The sequence below is a fragment of the Hyperolius riggenbachi genome, chromosome 1 (assembly GCF_040937935.1).
Source record: "Hyperolius riggenbachi isolate aHypRig1 chromosome 1, aHypRig1.pri, whole genome shotgun sequence".
In the NCBI taxonomy this organism is placed as follows: Eukaryota; Metazoa; Chordata; class Amphibia; order Anura; family Hyperoliidae; genus Hyperolius; species Hyperolius riggenbachi.
Genome location: NC_090646.1, coordinates 665,124,709 through 665,152,445, shown reverse-complemented (window position 1 = coordinate 665,152,445; position 27,737 = coordinate 665,124,709). Strand labels below are relative to the sequence as shown.

The 27,737-nt window shown below is 44.3% G+C and overlaps 1 protein-coding gene across 2 annotated transcripts in view; it reads left to right on the top strand.

Moving 5' to 3' along the window:
- Positions 1-27,737, top strand: part of LOC137532290 (NACHT, LRR and PYD domains-containing protein 12-like) — a 362,324-nt gene that overhangs the window by 102,315 nt on the left and 232,272 nt on the right. For both annotated transcript variants that reach the window (XM_068252670.1, XM_068252660.1), the window contains exon 6: positions 5,034-6,735. In XM_068252670.1, coding sequence (XP_068108771.1) covers positions 5,034-6,735 — 1,702 coding nt within the window. The remainder of the gene's footprint in view (positions 1-5,033; positions 6,736-27,737) is intronic.

The window sequence follows — 27,737 nt, the reverse complement described above, 5'->3', positions numbered from 1 at the left end:
GTGATTGATCTCCCAGCCAGCATGAGAGGTGTGAGATCGTTTCATGTTTCTTTGTTGAAGCCTGCTGTGGTGGATTCCTCCGCCCCCCCCGTGATGGTTGACGAGCAACCTGAGTATGAGATCGAGAAGATTTTAGATTCTCGATTAGTACAGAATTCTATACAGTATCTGGTTCATTGGAAGGGGTATGGCATAGAGGAGAGAACTTGGGTCCCGGATGGCCGCATGCATGCCGAGGATCTAAAGAGAGAGTTTCATGAGCGATACCCTGAAAAGCCGTGTAAGAAGTGTCCGGGGTCCACTCCTCAGGGGGGGTACTGAAAAGGATAGCGGAGAGGCCGCTGCAGCAGTGAGCGGCATGGCGGCTGTCTCCGCGTCTCAGCTGGCGGTCTCCGCCGCGCTCTTGCATGATGAAGTTTCTCCTGGCACTGTGGGGAATGCTGGGGAGGCCGCCGCAGCAGTGAGCGGCATGGCGGCTGTCTCCGCGTCTCAGCCGGCGGTTTCCGCCGCGCTATTACATGATGGTGTTTTGCCTGGTCCTTCAGTCGCACATAGACTGAGGGCTACGCACGCGCACAGACAGGACCTTTATGCGAATAGAAGGGGAGTCAGCTGATCGGCCGGTCAGCTGACTCCAGCACTGCTCCTGATTGGCTGAGTGACTGGGGCGGCGCTATGGGGCGCTCCCAGTATCTATAGGACATGCCTGTCAGTAGTTCCTCGTCTGCTGTTGCATATGCTATGTGTTAGACTCAGACTTTCGTCAGATCCCAAAGTGTGCCTAGAACCAGCAGGAGCTGGGGATCCACACTTAGTCAGTTCTGTTGATAGCTAAAGTACTAATTGAACTGTATTATTTGTCATGACCTTCTGCCTGCCTTGACTACTCTTCTGCTTACTGATTCTGTACTTCTGCCTATCTGATCCTGTTGCCGACTCAGCCTGAACATAACTCTGATTTGGCCTTCTGTCTTTGTACCTTATCTCCCCGTGTGTTGCCAACTGTTGCCAACTCGGCCTGTCTGATTCTCCTGCCCTCACCAGGTAGCCTAGTCCTCAGGTGACCAGTAGCTGCAGTACAGTCTGAATCACCTGCTCCTCAGGTGACCAGTAGCTGCAGTATAGTCTGAATCACCTGCTCCTCAGGTGACCAGTAGCTGCAGTATAGTCTGAATCATCTGCTCCTCAGGTGATCAGGAGCTGCAGTACAGTCTGAATCACCTGCTCCTCAGGTGACCAGTAGCTACAATAAACTCTTAGTCACCTGCTCCTCAGGTGATTAGGAGCTGCAGTATAGTGTTAATCGCCTGCTCCTCAGGTGATCATCGGCTGCAGTGCAGTCTGAATCACCCGCTCCTCGGGTGATCCGTATTCCTTGTATTACTGTTGCACCAAACACCCATCTTACATATTGTTGTCCTGTGTCTTGCTATACTTGCATTATTGGTGACTCTGCAGATCACTACATAATCAGGTATAACGTCTGCATTATTGGTGATACTGCAGATCACCAATAATCAGAAAATCTGTTCTTGCTGACTCCAATCAATACAACTAGTCACTGCTTTAGTGACAGCAAGCGTCCATAACAAGACAGACTGGAAAGAGGCAGCCAATGCGATTGCAGCGATGGCGTGCCTCACAAGGACAGGACAGAATAGCCAGGAAATAGCAGAGTAAAGGCAGGCAGACGCAATACACACAAATATACAATAGGTATGATTCCCTAGAGTATTACGATTACAGCTATCAATGAAACTACAAACGACTGACTAACATATGTATATATCGGCGATGAACCGATATATAACATAAGCAAGGAACACTAGCTAGGAACTGGAGCAATACAAGGAACAGGACATACAGGTCATACACAGATAATAAACAGTATATCAGTTATAATTATAGCTATAAACAATCCTATCTCTGTGTGAAATCCCCGGTTTCCTCCCGGATCAAAGCACAACGGATCTAACTATGGTCTGAGCGCTAACACGAAGTATTCGCAACAGCAGACAAGTTGCAAGTGACACAGCGAGGCTTAAGAAGCGGAGGAGACTCCTCCGGCACGCCCCCCTCTGATCAGCCAATGTGGAGCGGCGGACGTCTCCTCTGACGTCAGCCGACCGGCCGGTCAGCTGACGCGCCTCCTCCCCGCATAAAGGTTCTGTCTGTGCGCGCACGCGACAATGCGACCCTATGTGCTGCTGACAAACCCGTCCTCAGCGTGCTAAGCGCCCGAGGCACGGATATATCACTAGGCAGGGAGATGGAGGCAGCTGTGGTGGTATCGCTGTTCACCGCAGCTGCCTCTTCTACGTTTGTTACAACCACTATCACAAAAATCATAAAATACATGTAAACACATACAAATAAGAAGCACATTTCTTCCAGAGTAAAATGTGCCATAAATTACGTTTCTCCTCTGTTTCTGTCACTTACAGTAGGTAGTAAACATCTCACATATCTGACAGGTTTTGGGCTAGCCCATCTCTTAATAAGGGGTTCATACGGTTCTCTTTCTTTTTAGATGCACTTGGTGAATAGTATATGCTCCGTCCATCTGCCACAATAGTGTGCAACGAGCAGGGAGGCTGACCAGCATCTTTATTTTAATCCTTTTCAGGGAGGGTCCTTATAAAGCATAAAGGCCATGCTGAAAATTCCCCATGATGAGATGGACTAGTCCAAAACATGCCAGTTCTGTCAAATTTTTACTACCTATTGTAAATGACAGCAACATAGGAAAAATGTATTGGCTCATTTTACACTAGAAGAAACTTGCTTCTTATTTGTATGCGTTTACATGTATTTAAAATTAAAAAAAAATGTTTTTTTGCGATAGTGGGTCTTTAACCACTTTACCCCGGTGGTACGAATTTCTCCGTCCCTCCCCCCCCCCCCTAAAAAACCAGGGATGGAGAAATCCGTACCTTCCGCACTACCGCCGCTATCCGCGCTCCCGCCGCTTGTGCACGCGCTCCTGCCGCTCGTGCACGCCGCCGCCCGCTCGCCCGGAGATCAATGAATGGGAAAATCCATTCCCATTCGTTGATCTAAGCCCCCGCAATGATCTGCTGCTTCTTTGAGAAACAGCGCGATCATTGTGATTCTCCCAGCCTCCTACTGCTTACTGTAAGCGTCCTTCCGGATGCTTACAGGTCGTGTGTAAACAGACTCACTGTGGCCATCTTGTGTCCAAATAGTAAACTACACCCTAAAGCATTTTACACATACAAATACATTGTTTTACACAATAAATTAACTCATTACCTCCCACACTCCCCAATTTATTTATTTTTTTGTAATTTAAAAAAAAAAATACAATAAAAAAAAAAAAACATTAGTAGTTATCTTAGGGACTGAACTTTTAAAATATTTATGTCAAGAGGGTATAACACTGTTACTTTATAAACTACGGGCTTGTAATTAGGGATGGACGCAAAACTGAAAAAAATGCACCTTTATTTCCAAATAAAATATTGGCGCCAAACATTGTGATAGGGACATAATTTAAATGGTTTTATAACCAGGACAAATGGGCAAATACATTTCATGGGTTTTAATTACAGTAGCATGCATTATTTAAAAACTATAATGGCCGAAAACTGAAAAATAATATTTTTTCCCCACATTTTTCCTATTTACCCATTAAAACACATTTAGAATAAAATAATTCACCAAAATAATAACACCTAAAGAAAGCCTAATTGGTGGCAAAAAAAACAAGATATAGTTCATTTCATTGAGATAAGTAATAATAAAGTTATAGACGAATGAATGGACGGAGCGCTGAAAGGTGAAAATTGCTCTGGTGGTCGAGGGGTAAAACCCCTCAGTGGTGAAGTGGTTAAAGGGAAGGTCCAGGTAAAAAACAAAATCCACTTACCTGAGGCTTCCTCCAGCCCCTGGCAGCCGTCCTGTGCCCGCGCTGCAGCTCCGGTGACTCCCGGTCTCCTCTGCTGCAGAAATGATGGCTCCCGGTGTCCTCCGCTGCAGAAGCCGACCTCGCCAGGTGGGCTTTTTGGTCGGCTTCTTGTGCGCTCCACTGCGTGGGTCGTGTGGTCTGTCCGACATCATCAGGATTGGACTGCACAGGTGCAGCACCTGCGGCTTCTGCAGCGGAGGACACCGGGAGTCACCGGAGCTGCAGCGAGAGCACAGGACGGCTGCCAGAGGCTGGAGGAAGCCTCAGGTAAGTGGATTTTGTTTTTGTTTTTTTTATCTGCCTGGATGTATCCTTTAAAGAGACTCTGTAACAAAATTTTCAGCCTCATTTCTCCTATCCTATAAGTCCCTTTACCTGTTCTAATGTGGTCTGGATTACTGCAGCCTTTTCTAGTTGCACTGTCTCTGTAATATATCTAATGTTCTTTTCTTTGTCAAGTTTTGTCGACTCATCCAGGAATGCGCTGCTTCTGCTGTGATAGGGAGAAGTTATGCACACCCCCTCCACGCCCCCTGCAGGCTCTGTGTGCTTTGTTTATTTCTCACAGACAGAACTCTCTGAGGGGAAAGGGAGCTCGCTGTAACATGCTGAGAACTGAGAATCCTGTACTGGAGTGCAGATAAACTTGTAGTATACTGTAACATGATATATATATATATATATATATATATATATATATATATATATATATATATATATATATATATATATATATATATATATATATATACACCCACACACACACACACACACACACACACACACATCACTTCCTAGTTAGCGGCCACGTTTTTTGTTTGTAAACACTGCCTAAAACTGACGATTAAAAGCCAGGATCGCTGCGGGGAGTGGCAGAAACGGCAAAGAGGGGCCTGGGAGAACATAATGAATAGAATGGTATGCTTTTTATTGTAAAAATTTGTGAGTACAGATTCTCTTTATGTCCACATGGCATCATATTACATCTCCCTTGAAAATGACACCTATTGTACCATAATATTGCAGTCATTTCAGTGAGATAAACGATGTAATTTTCTCTCCACACATCATGTTCTCAATACTTATACTGTTCATTTCTCCCCAGATGTACAAGACCATCACAAGGCATATCTGCTGGAGAGACACCAGACTTTAGTGGAGAACAGACCACCAGGATCTACTCTGGGGGAACAAAGCTTCCTCATCAATGAGCGTTATGTGAACCTGGTTGTTGTCTCCACTGACCAATTCAGGGAGCGTCCCCAGAATGAGCTATTAGAGACCGGGAGAAAGCATGAGGAATGCATGCAGGAAGTACAGACTGGACTGGAACACATCTCCCCCAGCAGGCTGTTCCGCTGGAGCCCCCAGTCACCATGTATCCCTCATGCAGTAATGGTGAGCGGAGTGCCGGGAATAGGGAAGACCACACTGATGCAGAAGCTTGTCTATGACTGGGTGACTGGAAAACTCTACCAGAGATTTGCTTTTGTCTTCTTCTACAGATTCCGGGAACTTAATAAACTGGCTGAGGTCAGCTTAGAGGAGATGATTCTCCATAAATATTCACATCTGGAGGGCCACCTGGGGGATATTTTATGTCATCCAGAGAGACTTCTGTTTATATTTGATGGTTTAGATGAAAGTATTCACCAAATTGATTTCACGTCATCACACCACCAAAGAGGAGGTGTTGGTGTAATTGTGGGTAGTTTAATCACAAATAAACTGCTTAAGGGTTGTTCTGTACTGATAACCAGCCGTCCTACCAGACTGGCAACAGTGGATACTAGTGTTTTCCAGAGAATAACAGAGATCCTGGGATTCCTCCATGCAGATAGGCTGGTTTACTTCGAACATTTCTTCAGGAATAAGGAATTGTCTGAGAAGGCTTTTGATCATGTGCAAGAGAATGACACACTGTACACTTTCTGCTACATCCCAGCCTACTGCTGGATCATCTGTACCGTGCTATCAATGTGCTACAGAAACCAACCAGCAAATACTGACCATCTGGTCCCATCATTGCCCAAAACTGTGACACAACTCTTTGTGGCTTTTGTTTCCAACATTCTGGCCAATCACAACCAGAACAGAGATGACCCCCCCACTGCTCGGAATATCCTGACATCTCTGGGGTGGATGGCAGAACATGGAGTCATGAATCACAGGATTGTGTTTGATAAGCGAGATCTGGAGTCATTCAATGTGACATCTGATAAGCATCTCTTTTCATGTTTCATGATGGAATATGATCACCCTCCTGATGTGGATTACTCCTTCTTACATCTCACTCTGCAGGAGTTTTTTGCTGCTTTAGCTCATATTATCAGCTATAAATCTGACAAATTACAGGAATCCCTTAACAAGGCTGATTCCTATGAAGATGGCCGTGCTGAAATATTTCTCCGTTTCCTCTGTGGTCTCTCTGACAACTCTACTAGATCCATGCTGAAGTCTTATGTGGGAGAATTGTCTCCTGAGGCTTCCAGACGGGTGATCACCTGGTTACAGCAGAACATTCCAAAAGAACAAAGACATGACGGAGATGATAAATACACCAGGCTTCCTAATGTCTTCTACTGTCTGTATGAGAGCAGGAATAAGGCTCTGGTGTCTCAGTGTGTCGGGTCACACAAGCTTATTGACTTTTCAGGTGTTCACCTCACCCCTCTGGACTGCTCTGTGGTGTCTTACATCCTGGAATGCTGCAAAGAGACAGAAGAAGTAAAGTTGGAGGGATGTCATATTCCAGATGAAGGACTGAGGAAACTTGTACCAGCTCTGAACAACATCAGGGATTTAAGGTACATTTTAAAACCTATAAATTTAGCTTTTTTTTCCCTAAAGTGTGTGTTTTTTAGGAACTATCCCTGTCCATATGTACTATGTTCTCTAGTGCTATGTGACAATGAGGCTGAACAGTTCATTACAGGTACCCATACAAACATCACCTTTCCCATGTGATTCCCTTTAGATTCCATCACTCTGATTAATTCTGAAATTATGATGGGATTTGATTCACCTAAAATGCAGGATCAATTACATTTCAATCAATTTTAACTACTTGACCACTGAGGGTTTTTTTGCCATTAAGACCAGAGCAATTTTCACCTGTCAGCGCTCCTCCCTTTTTTTTTTCCAATAACTTAATCACTACTAATCACAGCGAAATGATCTATATCTTGTTTTTCTTGCCACCAATTAGGCTTTCTTTGGGAGGTACAGTATGCTAAGAATTATTTTGTCCTAAACGCATTTTAATTGGAATAATAAGAAATGAATAGAAAAAAATGCATTATTTCTCAGTTTTTGGCCATTATAGTGTTAAAATAAAACGTTCTACTGTGGGTTTATTTGGCCATTTTTACCGGTTATTGTAACGTTTAAAAAATTTCCCTAGTACAATGTATGGCGCCAATATTTATTTGGAAATAAAGGTGGATTTTTTTTAGTTTTGCGTCCATCATTAATTACAAGACCGTAAATTAAAAATTAATAGAAATATACCCGCTTGACATAAATATTAAAAAAGTTCAGTCCCTAAAGCAACTACTTATATATTTTTTTTATGTCTTTTTTTTCCCCCTATACAAAAAAAAAAAGTTTGGGTACTTACATTGTACAGCGCCACATATTCCGTGGCGCTGTACAATGTAAGAAAACAAACAAGGGATACATAATGATACAGACAATGATATACATCAAATATGAACACTGATACAAAATACAGCACCGCTGATTACAATTTGATTTAACATGATGACTAAAATGTATAAATGTCTAACAGAGTGCAAGCAACTAAATTTAATAACATTCCATGACACAAAAGGGTGAGAGCCCTGCCCTTGCGAGCTTACAATCTAAAGGAATGGGGTGAAAACAAGAGGTGGGGAAGTATATAGTATATGTACAGGCAGTGCGTAATTAGGTTATTTAGTGGGTGCATGGCCTAAGCTAGAAAATATGCTTGTCGGAAAAGGTGGGTTTTGAGGGAGCGTTTAAAGATTTCAAAGGTGGAAGAGTGGTGGATGTGCTGTGGAAGGGCATTCCAGAGGAGGGGTGAGGCACGTGAGAAGTCTTGTACACGTGAATGGGAGGAGGTAATTGTAGAAGAGGATGAAAGAAGTTTGTGTGTAGATCTGAGATTGCGGTTGGGTTGGTATCTGGAGACTAGTGAGGAGATGTACAGGGGAGAGAGATTGTGGAGAGCTTTGTAGGTTAGGGTTAAGAGTTTGAACTGAATCCTCTCGTTAATTGGTAGCCAGTGAAGAGCTTGACAGAGAGGAGCAGCAGAGGAAGAGTGAGAAGAGAGGTGAATAAGTCGAGCAGCAGAGTTCAGTACAGAATTGAGCGGTGCTAGTCTGTTAGTTGGAAGTCCACCAAGAAATATATTGCAATAGTCCAGTCGAGATATAATAAGAGCATGTACTAACATTTTGGTTGTGTCATGGGAGAGAAAAGGTCGGATACGTGCTATGTTTTTGAGTTGGAGATGGCAGGAGCTGGTTAGGGAGTTAATGTGAGGAGTAAATGAGAGAGAAGAATCAAATATTACTCCTAAGCACCGTGCTTTGGGAACTGAAGTTATAGACGTGTAGTTAACGGTGGACAGGGATGGTGGAAAGACTATTAGTTCAGTTTTATTCATATTAAGTTTTAAGAAGCGAGAGGACATGAAAGAGGAAATAGCGGACAGGCAGTCGGAAACCCGTGTGAGGAGGGAGTTAAGGTCTGGGCCGAGAGGTACAGTTGTGTATCATCTGCATATAGGTGGTATTGAAAACCAAATGAGTTGATTAGGTTACCAAGACTGTGCATGTAGATGGCGAAGAGGAGGGGACCGAGGACAGAGCCTTGAGGTACCCCTACAGACAGAGGAGGTGAAGAGGAGGCCTGATCTAAATAAACAGTGAAAGACCTTCCAGAGAGGTAGGAAGATATCCAGGAGAGAGCGAGGTCCTTTATTCCTATAGATCACATGTGTCAAACTCTGGCCCGCGGGCCAAATTTGGCCCGCAGCGCCAGTAAATTTGGCCCGCCGCTACTTTTGTAAATAACATTACATTTGGCCGGCTGCGCTTTTAAACTTGGCCCGCAGCTACGCTAGCGGGCCCGCTCTGCTCCGCCCAGTCCGCCTGCTCTGCCCACCTTCTTGCATAAGTGATAGAGCGTTGCTACGCTCTATCACTCTGTTGCTCCTCCTCTCGTCGTCTGTGGTCTTCCTCTTCCGCATTTCCCTTCGCATGATCGCATCCCTTGTCATCATCACACTCTCCGGCGCGGTGGGTGGCGGCAGTTCTGCACACCAGCGTGACCCGTGCACTGAAGACAGGAGTGTGGTGTGTGCCTGCCTGCTAGCGCTTGTATACAGGAAGTTCCTGTATACGCGCGCCAGAAGGCAGGGACACACTGCTCTCCTGTATCATTCTTCGTTGTGTGGATCACGCTGGTGTGCAGAACTGCCGCCACATGCCGCACTGGAGAGTGCAACGGCCAGGGATGTGATCACCAGAGGAGGTGAGGGAGTGAAAGGGGGGCGCTCCCTGGCTGGTTTTCTACAGTGGGCACCTATGCCTACTATTACCTATGCTGGGGGACCTGTTATGCCTGGCGCCTGGCTACCTAAACTGCGGCACCTACCTATACCTGGCTACTTAATCTGGGGCACCTGCTATTGCCTGGCTACCGAGACTGGGGCACCAGCTATGCCTGGCTACCTAAACTGGGGCACCAGCTATGCCTGGCTACCTAAACTGGGGCACCAGCTATGCCTGGCTACCTAAACTGGGGCACCAGCTATGCCTGGCTACCTAAACTGGGGCACCAGCTATGCATGGCTACCTAAACTGGGGCACCAGCTATGCCTGGCTACCTAAACTGGGGCACCTGCTATGCCTGGCTACCTCTACTGGGGCACCAGCTATGCCTGGCTACCTCTACTGGGGCACCAGCTATGCCTGGCTACCTAAACTGGGGCACCTGATATGTCTAGCTACCTATACTGGGGCACCTGAGATGTCTGGCTACCAAAACTGGGACACTTATTATGCCTGGCTACCTATACTGCAGCACCTGATATGCCTAGCTACCTATACTGGGGCATCTACGATGCCTGGCTACCTATACTGGGGCACCTGCTATGCCTGGCTACCTATACTAGGTCACCTGCTATGTCTGGCTACCTATACTGGGGCTACTATTCCTGGCTACCTATACTGGGGCACCTACTATGCCTAGCTACCTATTCTGGGGCTCCTATGCCTGCTACTTATACAGCACATACCTGGCTAACCTATATACTGGGGGCACCTATGCCTAGCTATCTATACCGGAGGCACCTATTCTTGGCTACCTATACTGGGGACAACTAAATACCTGGCTTCCTATACAGGTGTCCCCTATACCTGGTTACCTACCTACAATGAGGTTTATATTTTTTTTTTTGCACCGCGGCTATACCGTGCGGTGCAAATTGTGGGGTGTTGTGCGGTCATTCCAAATGGGGGGGGATAAATATACTTGTCGGCCCTCGACCTGGTCTAAGTTTTACATTTCGGTCCTCCGTCTATTTGAGTTTGACACCCCTGCTATAGATGAAAGGATCTGTAGGAGTAGAGTGTGGTCGACAGTCTCGAATGCTGATGACAGATCTAGAAGGATGAGTTTGGAATAATAGCCTTTGGATTTAGCTGTGAGGAGATCATTAGCTACTTTGGTGAGGGCTGTTTCTGTGGAGTGGTTTGGCCGGAAGCCAGACTGGAACTGATCAAGCAAGGAATTTGCAGATAAATACTGACTTAGTTCAGCATGAATGTGGCGTTCAAGTAATTTAGATGCAAATGGGAGAAGTGACACTGGGTGGTCGTTAGCAAGTTCGGTGGGGTCTAGAGATGTTTTTTTAAGTAGTGGTGTTACAAAAGCCTTCTTGAGTGAGGATGGAAAAATTCCAGTGGAGAGGGATAGGTTAAACAGCGATGATAGGGCAGGGATGAGGGATGTGGATAGCTGTGGAATGAGATGTGATGGGATAGGATACAAAGAACAGGTGGTTGGATGGGATTTGGAGATAAGAGAAGAGAGTGAATGTTCGGAGAGTGGAGAGAAACTGGAAAGAGCGCATTCAACAAGAGGAGTGGAGATGGAGTTTGATGTCTGCATGGAAAACACACTACGGATTTTTGCAATTTTATCTGTAAAGTATGTTGCAAATTCTTCAGCTGATAAGCATGAAGAAGGAGGAGGAGGGGGTGGACGGAGAAGGGAGTTGAAAGGACTGAACAGGCGCTTTGGATTGTGCAAGTGGGAGGATATGAGGGAGGAAAAGTATGATTGTTTTGCAGAAGAGAGAGCGGTTTTAAACTTGTTCAACTCTTTTATGTAAGAAATGAAATCTTCATTAGTTTTAGTTTTTCTCCAACGGCCTTCAGCTACCCTAGAGCACCCCTTTAGCTGTTTAGTAGCTTTGGTCAGCCAGGGTTGGAGACTGACACAGTGTGGGCGGTCATTGGTGAGGCGTGCGATTGCATCCATGACTTGCGTGATTGAGCTGTGATGGTGTGCAGCTGCTGAGTCAGGGTCAGTAAATGGTTGTGTGAGGAGAGGTGCCAGGGCATCAGAGACAGATTGCATGTCTATGTTGCGGTAGTTCCTGCATATATGTGAGCGTGCTTGAGGCAGCGTGGTAGGAAGAGAGGAGGAGAGAGAGAAGTTTAGTAAGTTATGATCAGAGAGCGGGAGAGGAGTATTAGTGAAATCAGTGACAGAACAAAGACGAGTGAATATGAGGTCAAGTGTATGACCATTAGAGTGAGTTGGAGCAGTGGACCACTGAGACAGGACGTAGGAGGAAGTAAGTGACAGAAGTTTAGTGGCGGCAGAGTTGTTGGTGTCAACATGAATGTTAAAGTCACCCTTAATGATGGTAGGGATATCGGAGGACAGGAACTGGAGGAGCCATGCAGAGAAGTGATCTAGGAAGAAGGAAGCAGAGCCAGGAGGGTGGTAGATTATTGCGATCTGGAGGTTAGAGGGAGAGTATAGACGGACTGCATGGACTTCAAAGGAAGGTAGAGAAAGAGAAGGAATGGGGGTGAGTGGCTTGAAGGAGCATCTATCAGAAAAAAGAATGCCCACACCACCGCCATGTTTATTCCCACTTCTAGGCGTGTGACTAAAGTGGAATCCCCCATAAGAGAGGGCAGCAGGTGAGACCGTGTCAGAAGGAGTCAGCCATGTTTCTGTGACCCCAAAGAAGGTGAAGACGTTGGAATTGAAAAGGTCATGGATAAAAGGAAGTTTGTTGCAGACTGAGCGGGCATTCCAGAGAGCAGCCGAGATAGGTGGGGGAGGAGGGGGGAGAAGAGGAATATTAATAAGGTTGTGGCAGTTTTCGGTGTGCATGTGGTTGGCTGTTTGCAGTGCGATTAGTGTGCAAGAGTGAGGAGCGAGCCGGCAGAGAGGGTCCGGGGTTTGGTGAGATGTCACCTGCAGCAAGGAGTAGTAAGAGGCAGAGAGAGCGGAGGATAGGGTGGGATTTAGATTTATGGGTGGTTGGAGCATGAAATGTATAGCGAGGTTGTATGAATAAGAAAGTTTCGTGAGAAGCAACCTGTGGAGATGATAAAAGAGAGGGAGAAATGTAGACCATGTTGCTGACAGCAGGAGGATGCAGTGAGTGTACCGATTTGAGAATAGCAGGGGAAAGCAGGCTAATCATGAAGAGCAGAGACAACATTCTTGCACTAACCGTGAATCAGATTGCTAAAGTTTTGTGTCTGTTCCTTCTGGTCTCTTCTGGCTTAATTCTGGTCTAATTCTGTCATTCTCTTTCTACTTAGAAACCGGTGTACTTTGAAATACCGGTGCATAAATCGACCAAGGTCTAATCGACTTAGAGCTACATTTATATAGTAAGCCTGATAGCCTATGCTTAGCAGGCCTGATTGTAGACTGACTGATGCAGGTGAGGAACTGAGCACACAGCCTGTAGCAGATCACAGTACAACTCAGGTAATTAAGCAGGAAGCAGCTCAATTGTCTATAGGTGTTAGGGCCAAATTAGCATGGAGCAAGAGATATAAGCCAGTGGAGAGCAGATTAATTCATGGAATATACAAAGCCAGCTACTTAGATATACTAAAAATGCAAAGTATTGCAGCACGTTAGAATATTCACAGACTGCAGGAAATTCGAAAGTTCACAGAAGCGCAAATCATACCTGTAACACAAAAACATGATGTCAGTCCAGAGAAGTAGATTGAGGGTAGAGGAGCATGATGAAGGTCTTAATTCTGGTCTAATTTGGTCGTTCTCTTGTACTTAGAAACCGGTGTACTCTGAAATACCGGTGCATAAATCGACCAAGGTCTAATCGACTTGGAGCTACATTTATATAGTAAGCCTGATAGCCTATGCTTAGCAGGCCTGATTGTAGACTGACTGATGCAGGTGAGGAACTGAGCACACAGTTCCTCACCTGCATCGGAAGTAATGTGTGGCACTTAACAACAGGAAGATACAATGAATGCCGGCGTCTCATAGACGCCGGCATTCATTGAATCGGGGACTTAGATTAATGAATGGAAACTGCGTTCCCATTCATTCATCTCCTCGCTAACCAGCGGAAAACGTCAGCTGCACGCAGCTGCAGACTTGTATTCACGGCCCTGGTGCTTCCGGTGAAGTCTTCCAGGTCGTGAATATACTGCACGGCGTGCTCTAAGTACTGTGGTTTGCAAAAGTATTCAGCCCCCTTGAAGATTTCCACATTTTGTCATATTACTGCCACAAACATGAATCAATTTTATTGGAATTCCATGTGAAGGACCAATACAAAGTGGTGTACACACGAGAAGTGGAACGAAAATCATACATGATTCCAAACATTTTTTACAAATAAATAACTACAAAGTGGGGTTTGCATAATTATTCAGCCCCCTTTGGTGCAGTCAGTTGCCCATAGACATTGCCTGATAAGTGCTAATGACTAAAAGAGAGTGCACCTGTGTGTAATCTAATGTCAGTACAAATACAGCTGCTCTGTGACGGCCTCAGAGGTTGTCTAAGAGAATATTAGGAGCAGCAACACCATGAAGTCCAAAGAACACACCAGACAGGTCAAGGATAAAGTTATTGAAAAATTAAAAGCAGGCTTAGGCTACAAAAAGACTTCCAAAGCCTTGATCATCCCACAGAGCACTGTTCAAGCGATCATTCAGAAATGGAAGGAGTATGGCACAACTGTAAAACTACCAAGACAAGGCCGTCCACCTAAACTCACAGGCCGAACAAGGAGAGCACTGATCAGAAATGCAGTGATCTACAGCTCAGGTGGGGGAATCTGTCCATAGGACAACTATTAGTCGTGCACTGCACAAAGTTGTCCTTTATGGAAGAGTGGCAAGAAGAAAGCCATTGTTAACAGAAAAGCATAAGAAGTCCCGTTTGCAAAATGCAAAACGCTATGTGTGGCGGAAAACTAACACTGCACATCACTCTGAACACACCATCCCCACTGTCAAATATGGTAGTGGCAACATCATTATCTGGGGGTGCTTATCTTCAGCAGGGACAGGGAAGCTGGTCAGAGTTGATGGGAAGATGGATGGAGCCCAATACAGGACAATCTTGGAAGAAAACCTCTTGGAGTCTGCAAAAGACTTGAGACTGGGGCGGAAGTTCAACTTCCAGCAGGACAACGACCCTAAACATAAAGCCAGGGCAACAATGGAATGGTTTAAAACAAAACATATCCATGGCAAGATCTGAAAACTGCTGTTCACGAACGCTGTCCATCTAATAATCTGACTGAACTGGAGCTGTTTCGCAAACAGGATTGGGCAAGGATTTCAGTCTCTAGAAGTGCAAAGCTGATAGAGACATACCCTGAAAGACTGGCAGCTGTAATTGCAGCAAAATGTGGCTCTACAAAGTATTGACTTGGGGGGCCGAATAATTACGCACACCCCACTTTGCAGTTATTTATTTATAAAAAATGTTTGGAATCATGAATGATTTTCATTCCCCTTCTCAGGTGTACACCACTTTGTATTGGTCTTTCACGTGGAATTCCAATAAAATTGATTCATGTTTGTGGCAGTAATATGACAAAATGTGGAAAACTTCAAGGGGGCCGAATACTTTTGCAAACCACTGTAGTTAACCTAAGATCTATAGTATTGATTGGACAGGATGGAAAATCTAGGTGAATTTGTGTTGGGCCGGAGTGACTTTAGATCGATGGCCCATAATGTTGTATTGCATTAGACCGTGCAGCTCTGTGGTTAGATCAATTTTCAGTAGGTTTCTTGCTGGAATGAACTGATGTGATTTGAGTGATAGGAACTGATTCCTTTCTGAACTGATTCTGTTTAGAATGGAATCAATCATTGTTGAACATGTCATGGGAATATATACCGTATTTTTTTTTTAATATAAGCTGCTCCGGAATGTAAGACACACTTAGGTTTAGAGGGCAAAAAACAGTTAAAAGAGAAAATACTAAAGCTTGATGCGTCTATAGTTCAGGGCTGTCTTATGGGACTCCCCCCCCCCCCCCAGCTGTCTCTATCTAAACTACGCTGTCCAGCTACATAAACCCCAGCTGCCCCCACCGGCTAACAACCCTACACTAACCCCAGCTGCCCCCACCGGCTAACAACCCTACACTAACCCCAGCTGCCCCCACCAGTTAACAACCCTACACAAACCCCAGCTGCCCCCACCAGCTAACAACCCTACACAAACCCCAGCTGCCCCCACCAGCTAACAACCCTACACAAATCCCAGCTGCCCCCACCAGCTAACAACCCTACACTAACCCCAACTGCCCCACCAGCTAACAACCCTACACTAACCCAAGCTGCCCCTGCCAGCTAACAACCCTACACTAACCCTAACTGCCCCCACCAGCTAACCACCCTACACCAACCCCAGGTGCCCCCACCAGCTAACAACCCTACACCAACCCCAGATGCCCCCACCAGCTAACAACCCTACACCAACCCCAGCTGCCCCTCTAGCTACACTAAACTCTGCTACTAATCTACAAGTGCAGCAGAAGTAGTTGTTGCCTATCGAGCCATCTGGTCTTCCTCCGACACAACACCGGCGTGCTCTGAGTCTGCCTTCTGTCCTGTCTGCTGCCAGTATGAGTCCTCTGTCTTCATCCAGTGCAATATAACATAAACAAGTTCTTCACTGCTCTTCTTTTTTTTAACACTTATTTTATTGAAAATTAGCTGATGACCCAGCGTTGCCCGGGTATGTATTTGGCTGGTGTTGGCTCTGCCCACTTTTTCTAACCCTAACACACAAACACTCAATGACCAAGTTAATGAGCTTTGGGGTCTTTGGCATCCATAATTTGTATATTCCCATAGAAATTAAACAAATCAGATTGGCTGTGGCTCCACACCTCTCCAGCATTTGAACCCCAGTCACCCAATGGTCTCTGTCCTCTGAATTAGAACATATTTGGTTATACCTCAGAGCCTGGCTGTAAACAATAGATTTTTTGGTGTGTTCCGGGTGGAAACTATTCCACTTGAGGTAAATATGCCGGTCAGTTGGTTTACGGTAGATGGATATTTGTAAAAACCTATCTTGTACATAAATTGTGGTATCCAGGAAACTAACGTGGGAGGATGAAAAGTTGAGAGTTAACTTGATGTTCTTGTGGTATTCTGAGAAGTTTTTGTGGAATTTGATTAATTCTTCCTGTGATGCTGTCCATATTAATAGGATATCATCTATAAATCTGAAGTAAGCCCATGGTTTAATTTCACAAGTTGAAAGGAAGTTTTCCTCCAATCTGGCCATAAATAAATTTGCATACTGGGGTGACATGGGGTGAGATTTCATGTTTGCTTGCATAAGCTAACTGGCTCCAGCCTGCTGATCACCTGATATCTAACTGCTAAACAGCAACCAACATAACTGCTAAACAGCAACCAACACAACTGTCATCTTCATGTTTGCCATTTCCCTGCATCAGTGTTTTACTACAGCTAACATCTGGAAATATGCCTGAAGAAGGGGACTAGATCCCAGAAAGCTTGCATTATTTAACTTTATCAGTTAGCCATTAAAAGGTATTACTTTTACAAGACTTTGTTTTTTTCTACCTACATACAGTGAAGTAAAGAAATTGTCCGTCGTGGGTTTATATAAATATCATATGTACTATGGCAATGTCACCCAGTGACGAAAACCCTGCCATTTCACAGATCAATTTTAATTATTTGGTTTCCAGACTACTCCTCACAGTTTAGGGCCCCTAAAATGCCAAAGCAGTATAGGAACCCCACAAGTGACCCCATTTTGGAAAGAAGACACCCCAAGGTATTACGAGAGGGGTATGGTGAGTTCATAGAAGATTTTATTTTTTGTCACAAGTTAATGGAAATTGACACTTTGTGAGAAAAAAACTAAAAAAAAAATCCAATTCTACTAACTTGTGTCAAAAAATAAAATCTTCTATGAACTCATCATACCCCTCACAGAATACCTTGGGGTGTCTTCTTTCCAAAATGGGGTCACTTGTGGGGTTCCTATACTTCCCTGGCATTTTAGGGGCCCTAAACCGTGAGGTGTAGTCTGGAAAACAAATGAGTAAAATTGACCTGTGAAATCCTAAAGGTACTCATTAGACTGTGGGCCCCTTTGCACAGCTAGGCTGGAAAAAAGTGTCACACATGTGGTATCCCCGTACTCAGGAGAAGTAGTATAATGTGTTTTGGGGTGTCTTTTCACACATACCCATGCTGGGTGGGAGAAATAGCTCTGTAAATGGACAATTTAGTGTAAAAAATTGAAAAAGTTGTCATTTACAGAGCTATTTCTCCCACCCAGCATGGGTATGTGTGAAAAGACACCCCAAAACACATTATACTAATTCTCCTGAGTACGGGGATACCACATGTGTGACACTTTTTTGCTGCCTAGCTGTGCAAAGGGGCCCAAAATCCAATGTGTACCTTTAGAATTTCACAGATCAATTTTACTTTTTTTCCCCCAGACTACTCCTCACGGTTTAGGGCCCCTAAAATGCCAGGGCAGTATAGGAACCCCACAAGTGACCCCATTCTGGAAAAAAGACACCCAAGGGTATTCCATGAGGGGTATGGTGAGTTCATAGAAGATTTAATTTTTTTGTCACAAGTTAGTGGAAAATTACACTTTTTGAGAAACAACTAAAAAAATCAATTTCCACTAACTTGTGACAAAAAATAAAATATTTTATGAACTTACCATACCCCTCACAGAATACATTGGGTTGTCTTTTTTCCCAAATGGGGTCACTTGTGGAGTTCCTATACTGCCGTGGCATTTTAGGGGCCCTAAACCGTGTGGAGTAGTCTAAAAACCAAATGAGTAAAATTGACTTGTGAAATCCTGAAGGTACTCATTGGACTTTGGGCCCCTTTGCACAGCTGGGCTGCAAAAAAGGGTCACGTGTGGTATTGCCGTACTCAGGAGAAGTAGTACTATGTGTTTTGGGGTGTATTTTTACATGTGGGGTGGGTGAAATATCTCTGTAAATTGACAATTTAGTGTAAAAAAAAAATGAAAAAAAGTTGTCCTTTTTACAGAGATATTTCTCCCACCCAGCATTGATATGTGTGGAAAGACACCATAAAATACATTATATTACTTCTCCTTAGTACAGTGATACCACATGTGTGACACTTTTTTTGCAGCCTAGGTGCGCTAAGGGGCCCAACGTCCAATGAGTACCTTTAGGATTTCACAGGTCAATGTTAATTATTTGGTTTCCAGACTACTCCTCCCTGTTTAGGGCCCCTAAAATGCCAGGGCAGTATAGGAACCCCACAAGTGACCCCATTTTGGAAAGAAGACACCCCAAGGTATTCCGTGAGGGGTATGGTGAGTTCATAGAAGATTTTATTTTTTGTCACAAGTTAGTGGAAAATGACACTTTGGGAGAAAAACTAAAAAAACATTTCCACTAATGTTAAATGAGGGATTTGTTGTTTAAAGAGGAGCTGTTAGGTATAAGGTCTCAGAGAAAAAAAAACACATATATCAGTAGCTAAAGATTGGCTGTACTTACATTACATATGCATTTCACTGTCCACGTTTGGATTTCACAGAATTTTTATATAGTATTTGCAGAGAATGATGCTCCTGACAGCTCATCGCAGGTTCCATGTTTGTCTGTCTCCTATGAAGCCAAATGTGTCCTCATGTCCTCCCTGCTTCCTGATGATTCCACTCACACAAAAGATCCCTAATGGAAAACACTACTGTGCAGTGAATATTAATTAGCCATGTGGCTAGGAACAATAGCGGGCTCCTGCAGTGTACTCTGCCCGGAGATTTTTCAGTGCTACGCTGTTGTAACATGAGCCTGTACTTTCTCACAAGCAGCCGAGGGGAGGACCCAAGCAGCCCCAGAATGCTTTGCAGTATGCTATGCGGCCTCTCGTCCTTTTACGAGCTTGGGTCTAACAGCCTTGCAGTTCAGCACACATCAAAAGTAAGAGAGATTTTTAACTTCAGTATTGCCTTTTTGGCTTCCTTCTAAACTGTTTAACACAGGAGAATAAAGGTTTAAATTAGCTTTTGCAGCCTGACAGTTACTCTTTAAGAACAAAGTCTTTTGGAGACCAGAGTAAATCATTTAAAAAAATGTGGTTGTTTAATTAAGCATTATTGATCTTCCATGAATATTCAAGAATAAAATGAATAAGGTACAATTCTTAATTACATAAAAAATATTTGAAAAATATAAAAAAAAATATGATTGAATTGCTGAGTAATCTGTAGGTATATTAAGAAAAGGTCTAATGTCTGGCTTGTGTGTCTGTATGTGTGTGGTGTGAAAGGCTGAAGGAAGAATCCAAGAATGACACTTTCCCGCCTAAGTACCCTGTATAACTAACTAAAATGGGATGGTCCCACAGTGTATCCCAATGCTATCTGTGATTGGCCTGATCAAATAATGCTATCATCTCTATTCGCTGACTACCAAACCTAGCTACTTAGTTAACTCTTCATTTATCTCAGAAAGAGCTCATGGTGTATTCTGTATTCTGGTTAAAGCCTGTTCCCCTAACCTAGATACTGAACAAAACATTCTGTTGAAATGTAGCAATGACAAAACCCTCACTAAAAACGTTTCAATCCAAACATTTTCAAATGAGAGAATATATTTCAATCAGATTTAACAATACCACATATAGATTAATTGATTGGATCCATAATCAATTAAACCATCAAAATATATATTTCATTCTCCCCCTTGAAAATATTATATTTTTATTACTTACATATCTCACATTCATATCACATCCATGCTGGTTTAAAAAGGTTTATCAAAGCTCCTCTCCCCAGAATGCTTGTCCACATTGATCAAATTTATCAATTTTCATAATTTTAATTTTAAATGCTAAAATTATTTGACATATAATGCAAAATACTACTATTATAAACAAATGATTACAGGATGTAATAATACATTTCTTGCATTCAATTTCACTGACATTTTTCCTAAAATACTTATCAATTTAATCCTTTTATCTCTCATTATTTTAATTTTTCACTAAGCCTATTCGGAAAATGTATTAATTTATGTAAAACATTATATTATACAGAGAAACCGTTAACTTTTGTTTAACCACTTGAGGACCGTGGGCTTTACCCCCCTTAAGGACCAGACCCTTTTTTTCCATTCAGACCACTGCAGCTTTCACGGTTTATTGCTCGCTCATACAACCTACCACCTAAATGAATTTTGGCTCCTTTTCTTGTCACTAATAAAGCTTTCTTTTGGTGCTATTTGATTGCTGCTGCGATGTTTACTTTTTATTATATTCATCAAAAAAGACATGAATTTTGGCAAAAAAATGATTTTTTTAACTTTCTGTGCTGACATTTTTCAAATAAAGTAAAATTTCTGTATACATGCAGCACGAAAAATGTGGACAAGCATGTTTTTGATAAAAAAAACCCCATTCAGCCTATATTTATTGGTTTGGGTAAAAGTTATAGCGTTTACAAACTATGGTGCAAAAAGTGAATATTCCCATTTTCAAGCATCTATGACTTTTCTGACCCCCTGTCATGTTTAATGAGGGGCTAGAATTCCAGGATAGTATAAATACCCCCCAAATTACCCCATTTTGGAAAGAAGACATCCCAAAGTATTCACTGAGAGGCATAGTGAGTTCATAGAAGATATTATTTTTTGTCACAAGTAAGCGGAAAATGACACTTTGTGACAAAAAAGAAAAGTTTCCATTTCTTCTAACTTGCGACAAAAAAAAAATGAAATCTGCCACGGACTCACCATGCCCCTCTCTGAATACCTTGAAGTGTCTACTTTCCAAAATGGGGTCATTTGTGGGGTGTGTTTACTGTCCTGACATTTTGGGGGGTGCTAAATTGTAAGCACCCCTGTAAAGCCTAAAGGTGCTCATTGGAATTTGGACCCCTTAGCGCAGTTAGGCTGCAAAAAAGTGCCACACATGTGGCATTGCCGTACTCAGTAGAAGTAGTATAATGTGTTTTGGGGTGTATTTTTACACATACCGATGCTGGGTGGGAGAAATATCTCTGTAAATGACAATTTTTTAATTTTTTTACACACAATTGTCCATTTACAGAGCTCTTTCTCCCACTCAGCATGGGTATGTGTAAAAATACACCCCAAAACACATTATACTACTTCTCCTGAGTACGGCGATACCACATGTGTGGCACTTTTTTGCATCCTAACTGCGCTAAGGGGCCCAAAGTCCAATGAGTACCTTTAGGATTTCACAGGTCATTTTGAGAAATTTTGTTTCAAGACTACTCCTCACGGTTTAGGGCCCCTAAAATGCCAGGACAGTATAGGAACCCCACAAATGACCCCATTTTAGAAAGCAGACACCCCAAGGTATTCCGTTAGTAGTACGGTGAGTTCATAGAAGATTTTATTTTTTGTCACAAGTTAGCGGAAAATGACACTTTGTGAAAAAAAACAATAAAAATCAATTTCCGCTAACTTGTGACAAAAAATAAAATCTTCTATGAACTCACCGTACTACTAACAGAATACCTTGGGGTGTCTTCTTTCTAAAATGGAGTCATTTGTGGGGTTCCTATACTGTCCTGGCATTTTAGGGGCCCTAAACCGTGAGGAGTAGTCTTGAAACAAAATTTCTCAAAATGACCTGTGAAATCCTAAACGTACTCATTGAACTTTGGGCCCCTTAGCGCAGTTAGGGTGCAAAAAAGTGCCACACGTGGTATTGCCGTACTCGGGAGAAGTAGTATAATGTGTTTTGGGGTGTATTTTTACACCTACCCATGCTGGGTGGGAGAAATACCTCTGTAAATGACAATCTTTTGATTTTTTTTTACACACAATTGTCCATTTACAGAGGTATTTCTCCCACCCAGCATGGGTAGGTGTAAAAATACACCCCAAAACACATTGTACTACTTCTCCCGAGTACGGCGATGCCACATGTGTGGCACTTTTTTGCACCCTAATTGCGCTAAGGGGCCCAAAGTCCAATGAGTACCTTTAGGATTTCACAGGTCATTTTGCGGCATTTGATTTCCAGACTACTCCTCACGGTTTAGGGCCCCTAAAATGCCAGGGCAGTATAGGAACCCCACAAATGACCCCATTTTAGAAAGAAGACACCCCAAGGTATTCCATTAGGAGTATGGTGAGTTCATAGAAGATTTTATTTTTTGCACCGTAACTGCGCTAAGGGGCCCAGAGTCCAATGAGTACCTTTAGGCTTTTCAGGGGTGCTCAAAATTTAGCACCCCGCCCACTTGCCAGGACAGTTAAACCCCACAAATGACCCCATTTTGGAAAGAATACACAACAAGGTATTCCATGAGGGGAATGGTAAGGTCATTGAAAATTTTATTTTTTGTCACAAGTTAACGGAAAGTTAACACTTTGTAAAAAAAAAAAAAATTCTGCTAACTTGTGACAAAAACTAAAATCTTCTATGAACTCACCGTGCACCTCACATAATACTTTAGGGTGTCCTCTTTCCAAAATGGGGTCATTTGTGGAGTCTGTCCTGGTATTTTAGGGTCTCTGCAATCATTACATGTATGGCCAGTATTAGGAGTTTCTGCTATACTCCTTATATTGGGTATACGGGTAATGCACTCTGGGCTGAAAGGAAAAATGAACGGCAAACATACCTTGCTCCACATCAATGGCAGATCTTCCTCCACATCAATGGCAGTGATAACCTCAGGAGAGAGACACCCCGTGCCACCCTGCACTCATAGTGAGCCACCAACTTATGTGACTGGGCCTCAGAACTTTAGTATACAGCATTATGCCTGTAGGATACAGCAATATGCCTGCCAATAGAGATGACTCTGTGTGGCATTAAAGCATCATCATAGGCCCAAAGTAAATCACATATAACCCGGGGGTGTCCACACTCAAGGGAAATTCAAACATGCCGTCTTATATCGCCAACCCAGGACAGATCAGCAATATCAAGCATGGAAACCGATCCTTCTACTGACTTTTATGCTTACCTGCTTGTTTGGTTTTCAAGCTTACCTCTCCTCTCCCTGGGACAATGTGCGAAAGACCACTGAGTGTGTGCCTACTCCTGTGTCTGGAGTTCCCTAGGTTCTAATAGTGTACCTGCTCGTGGTACCTCTCAAAACACTCCACTATGCATAGGCCAGGCTGGTCAGGACATTTGGGACAATAATAAACGGTGTCAGTCCTTCTTCTAGCACTGCTGCAGTCACGACAACGTTTTCTTCGGATGCGTTGACCTGGGGCACACGGAAGCTGATAGGCGTAATGCCTTCCATGCAGTCGGCTAGTTGCATCTGGGGGGGGGGGGCCCTGGCACCTCCTGGATACAGTAGGTCCAGAATGATCTGTTCCTGAAATTGAAGGAAAGATCCAGTTCTCCCAGCCTTACTGTAGAGAACAAAGCTGTTGTAAACTGCCAATTGAATCAGATAAAAAGACACTTTCTTATACCAGCGTCTTGTTTTCCGGGAAATTAAATAGGGCGCTAACCTCTGGTCATTGAAGTCCACCCCTCCCATGTTGACATTATATTCGTGGACGACAAGGGGCTTTTCAATGACCTCAGTTGCCCGTTGAATTTGGACCGTTGTGTCTGTGTGAATGGTGGACAGAAAGTAAACGTCCCTCTTGTCCCTCCATTTTACCGCGAGCAGGTCTTCAGTACGCAAGGTGGCCCTCTGCCCCCGTTCAAGTCTGGTGGTAAAGAGCCGTTGGGGGAAGCCCTGGCGACTAGGCCGCGCAGTGCCACAGCATCGGATTCCTTCTAACTTTAAGTGCTGATAGAGGGCCACACTTGTGTAATAGTTGTCCACATAAAGATGGTACCCCTTCTGGAACAAGGGTGACACCAAGTCCCACACAACCTTTCCACTGCTCCCCAGGTAGTCAGGGCATCCGACCGGCTCCAATTTTGAGTCTTTTCCCTCATACACCCTAAAACGACATGTATAGCCTGTGGCCCTTTCACAGAGCTTATACAGTTTCACCCCATACCGGGCGCGCTTGCTTGGGATGTACTGTTTGATGCCAAGGCGCCCGGTAAAGCGTAAGAGGGACTCGTCTATGCAGATGTTCTGTTCAGGGGTATAAGCATCTGCAAATGTTGATGACAGGTGGTCTATGAGGGGCCGAATTTTGTGGAGCCGGTCATAAGCAGGGTGGCCCATTTCATGACAGGTTTTGTCGTCGTTGAAGTGCAGGAAGCACAGGATGGACTCAAATCGTGTCCTGGACATGGCAGCAGGGTACAAGGGAACATGATGTACTGGGTTCGTAGATCAATACGACCGCAATACATTCTGTTTCATTAGTCCCAAGTGAAGGATAAGGGCCAAAAAGATTTTAATGTCGGAAACTTGGACTGGTTTCCACCGGAAAGGCTGGGCATAGCTGCTCTCCGGGTGCTCGGTGATGAATTGTGTGGCTTTACGGTTTGGTCTCAACCACAATTAAGTCCAAGAGAACCTGGGTGATGAACAGCTGCAAAAAGTCTAGGGCCGTTCCTAGATGAGCTGTCGCCACCTGGACTCCAGACTGGGCGGTGAAAAGGGGCACTACGGGTGCGGCGGAATCAGGGGATTGCCAATCTGGATGTGCCAGCACCTCTGGGAGTCTATGGGTACTACGGGCCTGTCTTCTTCTTGGTTGCTGCGACGGGGGTACTACTGCACTTGCCACCATACCAGTTTCAACTTCCATGCTGGCGTTTACCACTTCACCAGGGTCTACGGAAGTACTGGTACCAAGTCCAGGAGATGCTGCGCTGCTGGTGCCTGCCTCACCAAGAAAACTCTCATCAGCGCTAGCACCACCCTGCTGCCCTTGAGGCGGATCCTGCGCCACCTGCGGTCTAACGACATGGGGTCTGGTACGCCTGGCTCTAGCCGGGACCAAAGCCTCGTCATCACTTTCGGTCAGAGAACCACTGCTTTCCACAGGTTCAAATTCGGACCCGGATGATTCGTCGGATGAGTCTTCCCAAAAGCTCTCATCCGACTGGTCCATGTACCTGTATACCTCCTCATCGGAAATCCCCCTTCTTGCCATTGTGGACTGCTAAATTTATGGTGTTTTCCTCCGAGACTACCCAGAAAAAAAGAGCACCTACCTAGCAAAAGGGAGTATTTGAGAGGTATTGGGGGTGGTGGCGAGTGGGGTCTCAGAGGCAATCAAACAGTCACGGGACAATTAAAGCCGATCACGGGACAATCAAATACAATTACAGCACAATTGAATCCAATCACAGCACAAGCAAATCTGATGCACTCGGAAGGTGGTGGTTGGAGGTGGTGGGGGGGAGGGTGGGGTTGGGTGTGGCGGGAAGTGGGGTCTCAAAGGCAATCAAACAATCACGGGACAATCAAAGCAGATCACGGGACAATCAAATACAATTACAGCACAATCGAATCCAATCACCGCACAATCAAATCTGATGCACTCGGAAGGTGATGGGGGGTGGGGGTGGTGGTGGGGTGGGGTTTGTTGGGAAGTGGGGTCTCAGAGGCAATCAAACACTCACGGGACAATCGAAGCAGATCACGGGACAATCAAATACAATCGCAGCACAATCTAATACAATCGCAGCACAATCACAGCACAGTCAAATACAATGCACTCGGACGGTGATTAGGGGGGGGGGGGGGGGGTCTGAGGGCGATTTGAGGGGGTGGGGGGTTGATCAGGAGCCCGCACGGGGCAGACTGAGTCCTGATCTGATGAGAGGCAGGCACAGGGGGTTACTGATCGAAGATCAGTTAGTGATTGCTGGGGAGGACAGATGTAAACAAAGAGCAGGGGATGTAATCAGGAGGGGGGTCTGAGGGCAATCGAGGGTCTGGGCAGGTGATCGGTTACCCCCGCGGGGCAGTTAGGGTCTGCTCTGATGGGTGGGGGTGCTGAGGGGTGATGGACAGGTGATAGACAGGTGATCAGAGGGAGATCAGGGGGTAAGGTAGCTGTATACAGATGTATACAGTATACAGGGGGGTAGTCTGGGATGGGGTCTGGGGGTGATCTAAAGGTAGGGGGGGGATCAGGGGTGATTAGGAGGCAGTTAGGGACCTAATGCAGGGGATAGCATCGCTAGTTAGTGATAGGTGGGGGTGGTAGGGCTAATGCAGGGGATAGCGTCGCTAGTTAGTGATAGGTGGGGGGGTGGGGGTTTTATAGGGGTGCAAGGGTGCTGGGCCGGGGTCTGCTGGGGTGATCAGGGGGGGTATGAAGGCTGGGGTGGGAGATCAGGGGGGCTGTGGGCAAAAAAAAGCAGTGTAGTGTATACTTACAAAATGCTTCCTCCTCGCTGGTGGTCTCTGGAACAATGAGACCACGAGGCGAGGAGGAAGCATGTATAAGGCACTTTGTTTACCTAACAAAGTGCCTTATACGCATTTCATTGGCTAAATGTGTATATTCCTCCGCTCGCCGGCGCTGCTAAGTGGCCGGCGAGCAGAGACTAAATGGCCGGCTATCGATCCCCGGCGGAGGATCGCGTCACGGATGACGCGATCGCTCCGCCCATGCCCCTACAAGGACCGCCGCCTCTGTGCATGCGGCGGTCCTTGCGGGGTCCACTTCCCGGCCGCCTCTGTGCGTTGGGCGGTCAGGAAGTGGTTAAATTAATTGCATTTATATGCTTCTTTATGTCCAAACATCCCTTGTAAATGAACTCGAAGGAAATAAACTTTTAACCACTGCCTTGCTGGACTTAACAGCAAACTTTCTTTGTTTCTCATGTGTAATTGGGGGTGTGTGTTAACCCTTTCACTTCTTGTTGTACAGAAAACTTTACATTTGGCAAAAATGGTAGATTCTTCTTAAAATTAAACTAATATCCTTAAACTATACATGCAAGCATAATGACAAATCTAAACTTTGAATTTCATTACTTTTTCTTCTATTTTAAAATTCTCATAAAACCCCTTTTTGATAAAACAATCATAATCCATTGGATCACCCATTAATGTTAAATAACAATAAAATGTATTGCTTTCCAACTACTAATATCATTAAGATGTTATTCATTCATCTTGCTGGAATTCATATCACTTATCTATCCCAAATCAATATGAATTAATGTATACCTTTATTCTTCAATTATGTTATATCTCCTTAAAAAGTTTGTATTATTGTTTGGAAATATCTATAATATATACAGTTTGAACTTTCAAACATATCCTAACCAAATATTTTTTCCATTAAAATTAAAAATATTAAATCATAAAAATGTATCATTTAAGGACATGATACTGATGCAATGTATATAATAAT